The sequence below is a fragment of the Emys orbicularis genome, chromosome 3, assembly GCF_028017835.1.
Source record: "Emys orbicularis isolate rEmyOrb1 chromosome 3, rEmyOrb1.hap1, whole genome shotgun sequence".
NCBI classification, from domain to species: domain Eukaryota; kingdom Metazoa; phylum Chordata; order Testudines; family Emydidae; genus Emys; species Emys orbicularis.
The window spans coordinates 136,397,684-136,413,692 of NC_088685.1; the positions used below are offsets into that span (position 1 = coordinate 136,397,684).

Sequence of the window (16,009 nt, forward strand, 5' to 3'; positions counted from 1 at the left end):
TGATGATAGAGCCGGGAGGAGCTACCCCAGGCAGCCAGTAAGAGAGATGCAAACTGCCACACCCCCTCTTCCCAGTCTAGAGCCCAGCTGAGTCTCAGTAGCTCCCCTTGCTCCCCATGCAGAGCAGACACCCCACTACCCCTCCATTCAAAGCTAGCTTCAGCCATCACTGGTGCCTGGCTACAGCAACTACTGCAAGGTATTGGGGAAGAAGCAGACACTGCCCATTATTCCCCTTTCTCCTGCCCCCATGTGGAATTTTGCTGTCAGGGATAGGGTTGCCAACTTTGTAATGTTTGTAATGTTTGTAATGTTTAAAAAATGGACTCTCCAGCCAGAGTGCCGGAACCTCCCTCACCCCACCTCTTCCCCCAAGGCCCCACTCCTACCCCGCCTCTTCCCCTGAGGCTCCACCCCCCATTTGCTCCTCTTCCCCACTGCCTCTGTTGCTCTCTGCTTTTCTCCTCTCCCCAGATTGGGAGGGACTCACCTGCAGAACCGGGGCGCTGGGATCTGCAGCCGCCTGACACAGGTTGGAGATGGCTCCGGCTGAGTAGGGGGTGGCGTGTCTCCCCCCCCCCCCCCCCAGTAACCAGACTTTACTGTCAGGTCCCCTTTTTGACCGGACTTTCCAGTTGAAAACCGGACACCTGGCCACCTTCCCAGAGTCGGGGATCTATGCAGTGCTTGAACTCTGGCCACACCCCCAATATATGAAGGTCCCCTGTGCTTGTTTTCTGCTTTCTAGCCCATAAGTGCAGAGGTAGCACATTGTTTATGCTCTGTTTGGATCTTACACAGCCACAGCGACACTCAGCATTTGGGCCTAAAGAATGTCTGCGTTGCAATTAGAGATGTGACTGCAACATGTGTAGATGTACCCGAGCTAGCTTTCATGTAGCTAGCTCAAATAACAATAGCAGTGAAGCAGTGGCAGCATGGGCTGAACAACCTTTCCCAGGACCCTGGGTATGTACTCAAATGCTAGACCCTGCTGTCAGAGCTTCACTGCTGTTGTTATCAAGCTGGCTATATCAAAGCTAGCTCTGGTATGTCTACATCAGCTGCAGCCACACCTCTGATAACAGTATAGACAGACCCTCTGTGTGCACATGCAAATTCAGGAAAAGCAGAGGAAAAACCTCACACATCCTCACCTACTTGGGAAAATAATTCTACTGCAGATCTAAGTGCTGAAAAGCCTGAGGGGGTGAGACCATTTCCCAGAGCTAATGCATGTGATATGGCATGAGGTACAAAAGAGACAGGGTCAAAGACAAAATGGTATGGTCTGCAGGAAAATGTGACTGCATACATGCAGGAGGACCAAGCATGTAAGTCCCTACACATAGTTCTTGTGCAACTTATTTCACCTCAGATCAGGAATAAGAGTAAAGTGGGGAAGAGGTGTAATGAAGATAAATTCATTAACATTTGTGAATCACTCAGTGCTACAGTGACACATGCCATAAAGAAGACCATGAGGAAATTAATAATTCCTTATTCATTGCAAGGGTTATATGGTGTTCAGCATATAAGTGTGGGGAATTACACACTGAATGATTAAAAAGAAAAAATATTGAACAGCTGTCTCGGTCACTGAATTCCGTCCAGTCTATGTGTTGAATGAGGCAGGAAGCTTTAATTACATGTGATCTTGTAACTAAAAAAAGGTATAATAATGCATCCACACAAGGGGACATGAATTAAGGTTTAACAGACAAGTCTATCTGTCTCAGTTCTGGCATTTCCTAACTTTGAGTGATTTTTAATGTAATGTTTTATTAACCTTGGATAATAAGGTGACCCTTTAGTGCATGTCAATTTACATGGGAAGCTGCCCACGCGGTTTTTCCACTGAAAATTGAAAGTGGATGACTAAGGCCTTGGCTACACTTGCGAGTTACAGCGCTGTAAAGCCTCCCCCAGCGCTGTAACTCACTCCCCGTCCACACTGGCAGGGCACTTACAGCACTGTATCTCCCTGGGTACACCGCTGCAGGTACTCCACCTCCCCGAGAAGCATAAGAGATACAGCGGAGTGGCTACGACTCACGGGTGTGAGTGTAAACGCTTGCATCGCTGTACTAATCACCTTGTCAAGTGGCCAATCCTCTCCATTGTTGTGACCGGCTGCAGGAATGCGGAAGTGCCGGTTTCAAAGCTCATACCACAGAGAAAAAGCAAACAGTTTGCTGTTTGCTTTGAGTGAGTGAAAGAATGAGCAGGGGGCCGGGAGTTCGGAACTTGCAAACTAGAGTGCTGACACGCTCCAAAAAGCACTCTCTCTCCCCCCACCCTCCCTGTCACACCCCACCCCCGTTTTGAAAAGCACGTTGCAGCCACATGAATGCTGGGATAGCTGCCCATAATGCACCGCTCCCAACACAGCTGCAAATGTTGCAAGTGTGGCCACGCCACTGCGTTGGCAGTTGTCAGTGTGGACAGACTGCAGCGCTTTCCCTACTCAGCTGTACGAAGACAGGTTTACATCACAGCGCTGTACAGCTGCAAGTGTAGCCAAGGCCTAAGAGATTAGAACTCTCTTTTCCCTACTTGTGTGTGAATATTTTAAACTCATTCAAAAAAACCTTATACAACTGTATATCCACTTAAATATCCTTGCTCCTGTATACTCATGTGGCCCCATTTTTTGATGTCTAGATGTGCAACTGATGCACAATGTTTTGAAAACACCCCATTGTGTTTAATCGGGGGCAGGGAGGGAGTTCTTTTTTGTTTTTTCTGTGTCAAAATACTTTTATTAAATGATATAGTTACCTCATATCATGTACTTGATCTTTTTTTTTTTTTTAGAGTTAAGTAGCAACACAGAGTGTACTATTGGAAAATACCTTTGGTCTACATGTGTATTGGCTTACACACGTATTAGCTTATAGACCTCTACCCTGATATAACGCGACCTGATATAACACGAATTCAGATATAACACGGTAAAGCAGCGCTCTGGGGGGGCGGGGGGGCGGGACTGCACACTCCGGCGGATCAAAGGAAGTTCAATATAACGCGGTTTCACCTATAACGCGGTAAGATTTTTTGGCTCCCAAGGACAGCGTTATATCGGGGTAGAGGTGTATCAGTAAACACCCAAGTCACACTGTAAAACTCTAAAGAGACATATAACAGTTCAACATACAGATTGCATGATCTCTTCAGTAAAAAAAAATTGTGTGTGGATGTCCCATAACCTGGCTTTAAATTGTGTAGTGATACGGAACTATTGTTCTTGATGCTAATTCTAGCCTGCAGATGCAGTGCAGCAATGTGAAAACCTTTGGTTTCCACTTTTCAGTGTATTAAATGACCTGTGAATGCATTTGAAGCTTTCTAGGTTCCAGCCCCTCAACATGAATTAGCACTTCATCTGTGTTCAGAATGAATGGACTAGCATACCTTAAAGAAATCAGCTTTTAAAATGAAAACACTGCATAGCAGCATCACATGCAGGTGACTAATGTCTTAAACAGAGCTTGAATGACTTTAGACAGCCATCAGAAAGCTTGTAAGCACCTGGTCCTTCAGGGAGCAGAGCACTTCCTGAAATATGCTGAGGACCATCAATGCCCACTGATTTCAATAGGAGTTGAAGGCATTCATCAGCATATAGGATTGGCCTTTAGTTAAGAAGGTAAAAGTACAGTATGTGCTGGTGTGAACATGGTGCCTGGAGGGGCCAGACTGAGAATGCTCACTCAGGGCAAACTGCAAGGAATAGGGCAGACAATTCCCAGAACTGGTGGTTTAGTCTATAATTAATTAGATTCACCAAGCTAGTAACCAAATAGCTTCTGTAATACCACACTGGTTACCAAGAAGCCAAACTACGGTCCCCTTTAAACAATCCAACCTTTGGCTTCCATCCAAGCAGACTAATATAGTGAGGGGTTATTGAAAGCCTTATTCACCATATTTAAAGTTCTACCAATCCCAAGGGACCAGACACATTGCCCACTAGATCAATGAATATTTCAGATCTCACCCAAGTACATGCTTACAGCCAATCCTTTATTAAGTAAATCTAAGGTTTATTAATAAAAGAAAAAGAAAGATTTACGTATGGTTAAGAGATCAAAATACATACAAATGTGTGTAAAGTTCTTAGATTAGTTTCATAGCAGAGATGGTGAGACTGCTGATTTGTAAAAGAATTCTGGAATCAATTTAAAAGGATACAGTCCAAGTGCAGAGTTTGTTCAAATTCTTCCATGAGAATTCCAGGGTAAATCCAAAGAAATACTGGAGATCTCAGTCTTGTGGTTTAGACTTTCCCTGTCAAAGTTTAAGCAGATCTGAAATTAAAAGGATCAGGCCCGAAGTTTCCTTTATAGGTGAAGCCATTGGATACTCTCTTGACAGCAATTGCCACAGCAGGCTCTTTGCTTTGAAGTTAATCTCCTGTTTCCTATGCATACACAGGTAACTAATTGTATTCATTAACATAAGGCAGTTAACCAATCAAATTGTAAAGGCAGTTCATTATGGCATAGACAATTAAGTTGAAGACAAATGTAAATAATATCATTTCCTATAGTATCCTACATCTTTGATCTTAAGGTTAATTGACCCATCCACATGCAATTAAGACATAAAAGGGAATTAGTATCTACAAACTAATCTGGTTACATTGTTAACTTCTAACAAGATATAGGTAAACGCAAACCCACAGCATCTAAACTTTGATTCTCTAACAAACAATACAGGCAAACATATTAAAGATTCTAGTCTACTTAACATGGCTTTGAGAACTATATACAAGGAATGGCCCTATTTACCATTTCAGTGTCTCCTGTTAAGTTGGTATGGTCACACACAAATTGACCAATCTGTCAGTGTCACAGCTGGTAATAGAGAAGACATACCAGCTGTCATTCAGGCAAAGAATAAAATGGTGGCCAAGTTTTCAATTTTAGCCATGTAATTTGCCTACTGCAATGTTATAATTGATCAGTCAAATGGGCACATAGGTGCCCAACTACCCAATTTACATGTCTATATGCAGATTCAAGCAGCCAAATATGGATTTTGCACATTCTGTTAAGATACCAATGTTTGAAAATTGGTCTCTCTGGGCCATAGTTTGGTTGCAGTTACATTGGTGTAAATTTGAAGTTGCTGGGCTTGTTCCTCAGGTCTGGCTGAACCCTGGTTGGTACAGGACTCAAGGAGGTGCAGGCTAAGGTGGCCTAGTCCCTAGTGCAATTTAGAGAATCCCAAAGGCTGCTCTAAGTTTCACCAGCTGGTAACAGCCCCCCAAAGAGCTATTTCACCAGCCAGGGATTACTGGAGTTCAGCAGTGCTCCAGCCACACCAATAACACTAGCCCATTGCTGTTACTCCAGAGTAACGCCAGTGTAATTGAAAGAATAAATAAATTTTCCTCTCCCCTCTTTAAAAAGAAACACCACATTGCACAAAATATGCAGTTCTAAGACTCCCAAGACAGTACTGATTGTGAATGTTGCTGTTATTCCCATCGATCTTTCATGAAGCTAAACAGCACAACATTCATTCATTTGCATGTCATAGCAGAGTTTAGTATTATTTTTGTAAATCTTCTAACGTAATGATTACAGAACAGCGTGTAATTTCACTTTTCATTTTGCCCCCTTACTTCTCACTGTAGAGATGATAATTATTATTAGCCTGCAATTGTCCCCAAAATGTGCTAGGTGCTTTAGTGTGATATGAAATGAACTACATATTTGTGGCAAGATCCTTATTTAATTGAAGTTGATGGTAAAACCCCCTTTGACTCCAAATGGGCCCAGGATTTGGTTCTTGGAAAGTAAAATGCTGTGTAGAATTCTTTATTAATTCTTGTGTTTTCATCTCTTCAGGGGATGAGCACTCCCGGGAATCTCCAGCCCCAGCAGAAGCACAGATGCAGGCTGGGGTGGAAGGCAGTGGAAGGGGAAATCGTTGCTGTTGGAAATGCTCAGTGACCCAACTCAAGAAATTTTTCTGGGGAGTGGCAGTGGTCCTGGGTGTCTGCTCCTCCTGGTCAGGTTCAACCCAGCTAGCAAAATTGACCTTTAAGAAATTCGATGCACCCTTCACTCTGACATGGTTTGCAACAAACTGGAACTTTTTATTTTTTCCTTTGTATTATATTGGACATGTTTTCAAATCAGCTGAGAAACAGTCTCCGAAGCAGAGATACAGGTAAGAGAGCTTTGTGTTTTCAGTTTTGCTTTCATGATACTTGAACGTTGCTGTACCCCTTGAGCTGATGTTTTATTCAGATCACTTTGTTAAATCAATATTGAATGTTTTTCTTTTCAGCATTGTTAAAGAGGGTTCTGAATTCACTATTGAAGGCTTGCAAGCTGAGTATGTTTTTTATTCCTTCTATGAACTTATTCCAAAAGAAGACTTGCAGGTTCATTTCCAATGCTTGTTTTAAAGGCATTTGATTGAAGTGTGCACTTTATTTTGTTACCTGTCTGGGGTTTTCCATCTTATCCTTGAAAAAAAATTGAGTTCTTCCTCTACTTTACAGCTAACTTTCTTGCAATCTCTCCCTCATAGTAAAATGGGAAAGCAGCTGCTTCCAAAACCTATGCTTCTGTGGCACCATGGATTGCCTGCAAAGGATGCTATAACATTGGGTTGGCAAATCCCTTTCATCTCTAGATATTTAGGGCTGAACTCTGACCCCAGTGACACCCCAGCTACCACATACATTTCATTGGGGTAGCACAGGTATAGCTGAGGATAGAATTTAGCCCTTAATGTACCTTTTTCCATCTACAAGGTGTGGATCACCTCATGGGAAGTGCTGAGTGCCTAACTCCCATTAGCTTCAGTTGCAATTGAGGGCCCTTAATCAGCTTCAGGATCTGGCTCATTTTGAGGTTCTCCCCCAGTCTTGGAACTGCATTTTTCACTCCTTTTCCAGCCTTAGCAAAAACTTCAGTTCAAACATTTTATCTGAGAAGATATCCTTCAATGAATAAAAGTCTCTTCTATAGCCCAGTGATGCTTAGTGCAGCTTGATGTAATGCCAGAGTCCAGTATTACTTCATGTAAACAACCTCCTTTACATTTATGTTAAAAAGGTACAAAGTCACCAAGTTAGTCCCATGTCAGTCTGACATCTTCGCAAACATTACCTTCCCTTTTTAAAAGGTTGTAGAATTAGGAATCTAATTGGGCTATGCAGAGATGAGATGTCGCTGTTAGAGACCCACCTGAAAAAGTCTTTAGCCCAATGTCAGGGCAATGAAAAACAGGACTTGGGAACATCTTTTGTCTCAGTTATAACAGTGGGACCCTCGTGACTTCAGAGAGGTTGCCCAGATATGGGAGCAGGTATAGTTTGCTCCTTCACTGAGATTTTTTTAACTTCCAGATGTGTAGTAATGGGTCAGAAACGTACTATAGAACATACCTATGAAATCAGGGCACTCAAGAGGTACTGTACTCTATGTTACTATGGTAAAGATTAAAAATCATGGAATTTCATTCTGGTTAATGTTAGTTATATCTTCTTACTGTTATAACTTCATCAGGGAAATTGTGGATGAAGGGACTTCACCACAATTCTTCAGTTCCTACGGCAATACCAAGGAGTTTTAGAATAAGGTTTAAGATGACGCTGTCATTACACTTCAACTTCAGCCTGCAACAAGCCATAATGTCAATGAAATATATTTCCATTCATTTTTATCCCCCTTTTGAGAAATGAGAGAACCTAGACGTTAGAGATTGTGACAGTTTTGTCCAAAAGTGATCATGAATGCTAACATATTACTGCCAGATTTTATTCCTTTGGTTTGTTTGTGTTGGGTTTTTTTTTTACTTTCAATTTGCTGCAGACAACCTTATGTTTAAATACTTGTGAATCCTGGTGTGAGATACTGTAGCCCTTCAAATCCCCAGAGCTTAAAAGCAGCACACTAATTCTCTTCTTCTTTAAGGTTAATTAATTCTGCTGATAGTCTTATGCCTTCCATTCAATTAATTGATGACTGAGCTGAAGAAAGGGTGCAAATCCTAAATTCTATTTGAGAAGTAGCTGAGATTTCATTTCAAATAAACATATAGCCTGTTTAGTGAACAATTGTGAAGACTGTACATTTGCATCTTTGACCAGCAGAGTGAATTGTGATTAACTAAGCATATGTCGTGGAAAAATTGACCACACCGTTGATTTTGGGTCAGACACACTGATGCACCTTTATTAGGTTACACAATACAATTATGCATAAAGGGAAGGTCGGCGTGTCCCCATGCAAGGGGGTCAGCCGCCTTGCATAAATTACACAGTTTCAAGCTTATAAAGGTAAAAACCACAACGCGTAATTAAGCATTACAAATCTTATCAGCCTTATTTGGTATATTTGCTAGCAAACCAATCAAAGCCTCTCTGGGGCCGCGATTCGGACCTGATACCATTTAGGGCTTTTCCTGTTATTGCTAGAGGCTCCTGCACGGCCCCCCCCTACTTGCGGTTTTCACTGTACAAGACTCTTCTGCTTTACTAATTTTCCATAGCTAAACTCCTGTTATCCTAGGTCAGGTTACCCAACTACCAGTAGGCGTTGGTTCCTCTTTTGCTTCTGTTGGCCTTTTGATTGAGCCATACAGGTTTTACATTATGCCACACAAGCTTACAAATCTTGCTTATACCTTTAATATTAAGCAGGCCTGCCATGGCCTACTGTTGCCAGCTTAGCAATAGGAAAAATCCAGAGTAAGGCGTATGGGGGTCCCCGAAAATCCTCAACAACTCCCTCCTCTTGATGCTAATTTAACAGCATCAACTCCCTTAATATAAATGTTTATTAAAGCTTGGACCTCAGGTTTTTTTTTTTTTTCCAGGGGCGTTTTATATTTGTCACAGTAGGGTATTTCCAGTGAGTCATATACTGGATCTTCTGGTTCCAACACAGAAGTCCGCAAAGGGGCGAGGGGCAAGGGGTGAGGGCGTGGTGGAAGGAAGGACAATACTGCAGGTCGGGGATGGCAACGTGTGCAGCAACAATAGCATACACAGGTGCCCAACAACAGCCCACCACCGATGAGCCCCCAGAACAGAAACCCATGTATATTACGAGCTAGGGTGTTGGGGTTGGGGTCAGTCCTCTCACCCCCCTTCCTACCCTCTGACCTAATTTTCGAGGAGTGGGTGTTTGTTTGGGTAGAAGGGCGCTTGGTGGTTTCCGCAGGGGTGGTACTTGGCCCTAGTTTTGGTACATTTTTTAAGACTTGGACTATGTCATTTTCCGGGGGATTTCAGCAAAGGCTTAAGGGGGGGCTAGTTTGCAGATAGCTGGAGTTACGAAATAGGTCATAGATTATGCAAAGGAGAAATTGCATGAGTCAGTTTGCATTTAGCTAAAGTTACCTATTGCTTTACACAAGCGGTTATTATATTTTATTAGCCATGAACATATTTTATCAGTACTGCTGGGGGGTCATTCCCTCCTCTGTTGGTACTTTTGCATAGCCTTACAAACTGATTTTTGGTTCAGGCTTTTAGGCCTACCCCATTACCCACGAAAGTCCTCAGTATGGCAGATTTCTAGGGAAGATGTTTCAGGGTCTTCAGGTAGGCATTACTAATTTTATTTAGAATGGAGGTCATTGGGCAATATTTAGCACACAAGTTTATACTAAGGTGGTTAACAGTTGGGTCTGAAAGATTATTAACATTAGTGGAAAAGAACAGGGCCCTGAGGGGTGGTTGTGGCTGAGGCTGGGATATGAGACAAACTTTACATAAGCAGCACAATAAGGCAATTAACAATTTACAATAAGCAGCTAAAATAATACCAAGCAAAATTTTTACAACTATAGAAGTGGAAAGGCTGGGTACAAGCTGAGCCAATTTTTTAGTAAGAGGGATGGCTGGGTTGAGGGACACATAGATTTGGGGCATACCAGGCCAGGTAATAAACGGCTGCCTTGTGCAGTGGTTAAGTTAAGACTGTATGGAATGGGGATTTGGGGCTGAGATGGCAGGGCACACCCATTTTTTTTGCTAAACAATAATTTTCCCTCTGGGTCTTTTTTAATTGCTTTTTTTTTTTAACAGGCCATATTTAATACATTGATTATTTTTTCAGGATGCAATTTGCGGAGGCAAAATAGCTGTGGGGGTTTCAAGGGCCATAATGACCACAAGGTTCCGATACCCACCCAGATATGATGAGCAGCGAAATCATAGGGAGTGGTGATGAAATGGCTAGGTTCATGGGGTGGTTTAACTTCCCATACCTGCCGGTGGATAACCCAGTCCCATAGACAATTCGCCCAGGGTTTTGGCACAAGTAAGTGCACTGGAGCCCAGGTGCCATTTACCGGTTCCGAAGCTTGGAAGGTACATACAACAGATGTTTTATTTATTGTTCAAATAGCGGCTACTTTAGTTAGGCCATGCAAAGCTCTTTCCACCAAACCTCTTTTTTTTTGATAAAAACTTTCCCACTGCACAAGCTGGGCCAGTTGAATGGCCGCTCTTTGTAAACAATTAGGGTACTAGGTAGTTATTTGGAAAGCAGAGAGGGAAATGAGAAAGTGGTGGTTCTTTCAGTAGCATTTAGCACAATTTACTACTGTAAACAACAATTTTATCGGTAGGATGTGCTATACCACATTCGTTGTTTTGAGGCTTGAATTTTTCCTGAGGCTATGGCCAGACAGATTTGTATGGGAATTGGAGAAGATACAAGGGGGAGTAGCTGGGGAGCGGGGACTACAACAATGGGCAACCATATAGAGCCAGAATACACTGCAATACGACACAGGCCAAACCGAAGGCTACTGATTGGCCAAGATTTAGAAAAACAAAAACAAAACAAAAATTACTTTTTTTTTCCCCACCCCAAGTTTGTTAAGGAGGAGAGGCTGAAGAATATTAAAAGTTTCATTTTTAGGTAGTTTTGGCTAGCTTCCGCAAGCTATTCTTTAAGATTTTGTAGTCTTAGTTCACTTAGCTGTCCGGCAATGAGGCTGCAAGGGAGGGGTTACCAGCACAATTACCTTGCTTGGTTGGAGGCTTTATTATGGCCTCAGGTGGAGAAGCTGTTTTCTTAGCAAGGTTCGAAGGCTTAATGGATTTGTCAGCGGACAAGAGTTCCTTAGCATGGGGCCAGGGCAGTTCTTTGCTGATGGACCCCTATGCAGACCCAGTCTCTGGTTTTCGTGAGTGGCAGGACTGCTGTATATAAAAAGACCTAACACATTTCGTTAGTGCCTGACTATTGTGTTATTTATTAAATGACTGTTTATTTGAGCTAGGCCAGCAGGGCACTGTTGGTAGTTGCATTGGGTGCCCTGGTAAAAATTTTCATGAGGGCTAAATTTGGTCCTTTGATTAGGAGTGGCCTTTAAAGGGTATTTGGCCATACTGGATCTGTGAAGCTGCACACATACTGGATCTGTGAAGCTGCACATAGCTTTTTTATAATTAGTTTAGATATGCCAGATTGTGATACAAAATTTTTAAGCAAAAGCTCCACAACAGCCCATGCATTACATATTTTACCAATGCAAAACTGTTGCAAAACCTTTATTCAAGATCCTGCATTTGCCCTCTCTGCAAGAAAATACACCACCAAAACTAACACACTTATAATTATAACTTTTAAACATTTGAACAAAGTAATTTAAATATTTAAAACAGATTTAAAATTTTTTTTATTTTAAAACAATTTAAACTTTGCAAAGCACTAAATTACTTTAAGGATTAAATGCTAAATACTAAAACTAAACACTAGTTTATTTTGTTTGGCAAAATATTTTTTTTGGTTTTATAACCCCAAAACAACATTAACTTATTTTAAACTTATAAACAATAATTATACACACCAGGAGTGTTTTTTAACAAATTTAATTAACCTTTTTTTATAGTTAAATGATTTTACTTTAATAACTTTTTGCTTGGATTACTTACAGACACTCCCAAAGGAATGGCTGCAAAGAAACCAAGAATTTCCTTTTTAACATTTATTCATAGTTTTACTGCTTATGCCATTTGTGACGGGTTGGATTACAGAAACCCACTTGGGAGCTGCCACCCAATGTACCAAGACTACTTCTGCTCCTGCTTTCCCTGCCAGCTCAGGACTTTAGCACCCTGTCTTGCTGAGCCAGACACTCCAGTTTGCTTTAACACAGACCCCGCTGAATTACTTGTCCCAAAGCTGCAAGTCTACCTGAAAACAGCTTACAATAGTGTGCTTGTTTTTAGCACTCAGATGCCCAAATCCCAATGGGGTCTAAACCCAAATAAATTTGTTTTACCTTGCACAAGCCCATGCAGGGCAAACTCATAAATTGTTTGCCCTTTATAACACTGATAGAGAGATACATTTTATATTTCCAGTTTTAGATACAAGAGTGGTACAAATTAGATAACTATACTTAATAGATTATAATTTTTGTAATGATACCTTACAAGAGACCTTTTACATAAAGCATATTTTAGTTGCGTTATATTTACTTATTACTATATTTTTTTAAAACTATTTTAGTTACATTATATTGACTTATTATGTTTTTACAAAATTATATAGACTTTACGTTACATTATTATTTAAGCAATTATTATTATAAAAGAAAGAAAGCAAGAAGCCAACTTTGCAATTACTTAATTTTTACCAGCAACTACAGAGTTAACCCCTCAACCCCCCCTCTCCTGACTTCCTTAAACTGCGGTTGTTTGCCCGCTTGGGCCCAATCCTTTTTTTTTTCTTATGGGCACAGGCACTGTTTTACTATTAATTTAGCAAGGAGGGTGGGCTGTTTTTACCAACTCTCCTTGTAGAAGAGGACCAATTATTTAACAAAACAATTATTATTATACTTAAAGAGTGGTTAAACAACACAATTACACTAAAACACTTGCTATTATGCTTAAAAAATAATTAAACAATACTAAAATTTATATTACACAAATTAAAACACTGCAATAAGCTCTGCTCTCTCTTCCGGGGGAGAGCAATCCTTCCCTTTTGCTTTTTTTTAAACCTGGGTGTAGCCTCACCCCTTTTAACATTTACACCATTGGGGAGGATTTATAAGGGAGGTCCTCGCATGCACCCTGTCCGGCAACGAGTTATTAATCCGCCCCTGAGGGGAACGGGGTAGGATGCCCGATTGCCCCAGGTTTTGGCAAACGATTTCCAGGGGCTCCCCTTCACACACAGCAAGGGGAGGGAGCTTACTCTACAGTGATCCAACCCACACGCGAGTTCTTGCTCCAGAGGAAGATAAGATTCGGGGAAGGGTTTTGGTCGTAGGTCAATCACACAAAATTTAGGAAAGCTTCGGTCACCGTACTCTCCTCCCCCAGTAGAGAGCACCGGCCCGTCTTCAAGAGTACGGGATGGGATACTTTACTACCTAGGAGTACTAGGACGGATTCCTTAGGGGCCCCCCCGCTCTCCGAGCAAGGAGGTGGTCGCCGTACACTCCTTCCCCAGCAGGGAGCACCGGCCCGTCTTCAAGAGAACGGGATGGGTTGCACCACTGCCTAGGAGTACTTGGACGGTTTCCCGGGGCCTTCCCGCTCTCCGAGCAAGGAGGGACACAATTGTCACTTAACTGGGTAGAAAAGGGTGGGGACCTACTACTCTACTTTACACAAAACGGGGGTCTCCGCTACTTTACTTTACGGTCCCTTACCCCGCCCGTAGCAGGTCCCGGAACCACCTTACGACTTACAATCACACCACACTTAAACTGGGATCTTTGCTATAACAGTCCTTTTCAGCCCCCAGCCTATTGCTAGTGGGAGTCCTGTCAATCCCCGGACCGCAGGTCTCATTAGTTCACACAGCCTATTGCTAGTGTGGTCCACCAGCCTATTGCTAGTGGGAGCTACTTCGGCCCCTTCGGCTGCTCCGGGATTCCCTGTACCTAGCCCTACATGCGCAATGGGGGTCTCCACAGTTAAGGGTCCCTTACCCCACCCACAGTAGGTTCCAGGGTGCCCTGTCCTAGCCCCACCGCTGTCACTCTAGGCGGGGGTCTCCGCTCCTCGGTCCCTTACCCCGCCTGCAGTGGGTTCCAGGGAGTGGCTTTGTCCCCTACTTACTATGGGGTCCACTTTCCCGGGGTGCTCCTGCAGCCTGATTTTTACCTCCCTCTGGGATTACCACTGCCCCGAGGGATATGGCCACAAAGCTAAGCAAGCAACAATATAAAAAGCTTAAAAAGACAAAGCATAGGAGTTTGGCATACTTTTTGTTTTTATTAAGATTAGAAACCCTTTCAGTTGTTTACCTCTAGTCCTTGGGCCACTTAGTTCTTGAGTCAGTGGTGGTTTCCTTTATGTCCCAGAGAGATCACCCAGCCTATTCAGCCTCTGTTTTTGCCTGAATAATCTCCTGCCATTTGAAACTTGTTTTTATTCTGGGCTGGCACTCTAAAAGTGTTTAACTGCCAGACGGATGTCCCAGTAATTTCACCGAGGCTGTTTCAAAGAAACCGTTGGGTTTAAGACCTTGTGTACACACCACAAAACAGACAATCCCTACGCCCTCCCCCCTAGCTTATAGCCTAAGAGAGCGCAGCATGATGCAAGAATTTAAACAGACAAGTTACAGAACAGACACACACAAAACGAACAGGCGTCAGGCAAATGAGTCTTACCTCAAAAGGTTCGGATCACAGCGCGCCCTCACCTGAACCCAGAGCCTATGGGCAGCTCCCCACCGAAGCCCAAATAGAGACAAGGGTCTCTTACCTGGCGCCTGGGATCGGTGTGGAAGCGGTCCACGGTTCTCCGGTCCGGTGGGACCCCACGCAGTCATTTTAGTTCACAGACTTATAGCCTGAGGCCAGTTTATTGACATACAAACCAGTACGCACTGGGGTGTGGTCCGGAGACCAACACACCAGCAACAGCTCACCAGCTTCTTTTATTTCATTAAACCACAAACAGGGTACAAACAATACGTCATGAGTTAAGAAATTGGGGACCAATTATAAACCCTGGGCATTACCGGGCGAATACCCTCCTCCGCCTGTCTGGATAATGGATATTGGCGGATCCTGGGGAGGGGCTTCGCTGGGTTTACACGGATTTTAACCGGTTGGGCAGAACCAATGCGCCCAACCTGGTTGGCATGTTTTGCCCATAACGTGGGTGAGACCTTTGCCAGCAATTCCTGTTGCAACAAGGAAGGGCTGGACTGGGTGTCCCCCATCGGAGCCTGCTCTTTCTGCAGCAGGGCTAAAACTGTATTTTGTGCAGGATCGGGCACCTCCAAAAACACCCCGTCTGGGGAGCAAAAAATTGTACAATTCAGTTTACACAGCAAATTCTTTCCCATCTTATTGTACCACATAAAATACGCATCAAACTGACCCTGGGGCACCGTGTTGGCAAGAAGGGCTCCTCTAAGGTGCACCATCCTGTCAAGATCAAAGCTACCCTCCAGGGGAAACTGCAGCTGCGGATTATTTTTAGTGTACCAGTTCCACTTATTTAAATATTTACACGTCGACGATTTATAATGTACGTACATATAAGCAGCAGGCGTGCCTTTGGGTGGGACCGGCAGGATTTTTGATCCTTTGGCCCCCATTCTTTCACAGCTTATTTTTACTCAAGCCAATTATACCAGGATGCTAACTCGGGGGTTACCACAGTTCTACACTAATGGCCCAACTTCAGGCCTGCCCTTGTTTCATGGCAGGAACACAAGGGAGCAGGTTCCCAGGCATTTCTCTTCTGGTGAACCTACAGGAAAGCGGACAAGGGGGGCGGGCTGACTGGACAACCCGTGGTCCCCGTACGTCCCTCTCCAGCCCTGGGCACCAGCCTTCAAGCCAACGGTGCTGCAGTAGCCTTTGAGCCGACTGTACGGTTTCCTGGGGCTTCCCTCCTCTCCGAGGTAGGGAAGGGAGCTTATTGCTCCGGGGGGGACAAAAGGGACCCCGTGGCCTTTTACAAGGCAGTGCTCAAAGAGCGGTCACTGGGTCATGGGGAAGTGGAGGGGTAAGGGTAACGGGATGGGGAACACACAAGCACCCT

At 43.4% G+C, this 16,009-nt stretch overlaps 1 protein-coding gene across 1 annotated transcript in view; it reads left to right on the forward strand.

Annotated features, from left to right (window-relative positions):
- Positions 1 to 16,009, forward strand: part of SLC35F3 (solute carrier family 35 member F3) — a 270,207-nt gene that overhangs the window by 170,322 nt on the left and 83,876 nt on the right. Inside the window, exon 3 of the mRNA XM_065401833.1 lies at positions 5,859 to 6,183. Coding sequence (XP_065257905.1) covers positions 5,859 to 6,183 — 325 coding nt within the window. The remainder of the gene's footprint in view (positions 1 to 5,858; positions 6,184 to 16,009) is intronic.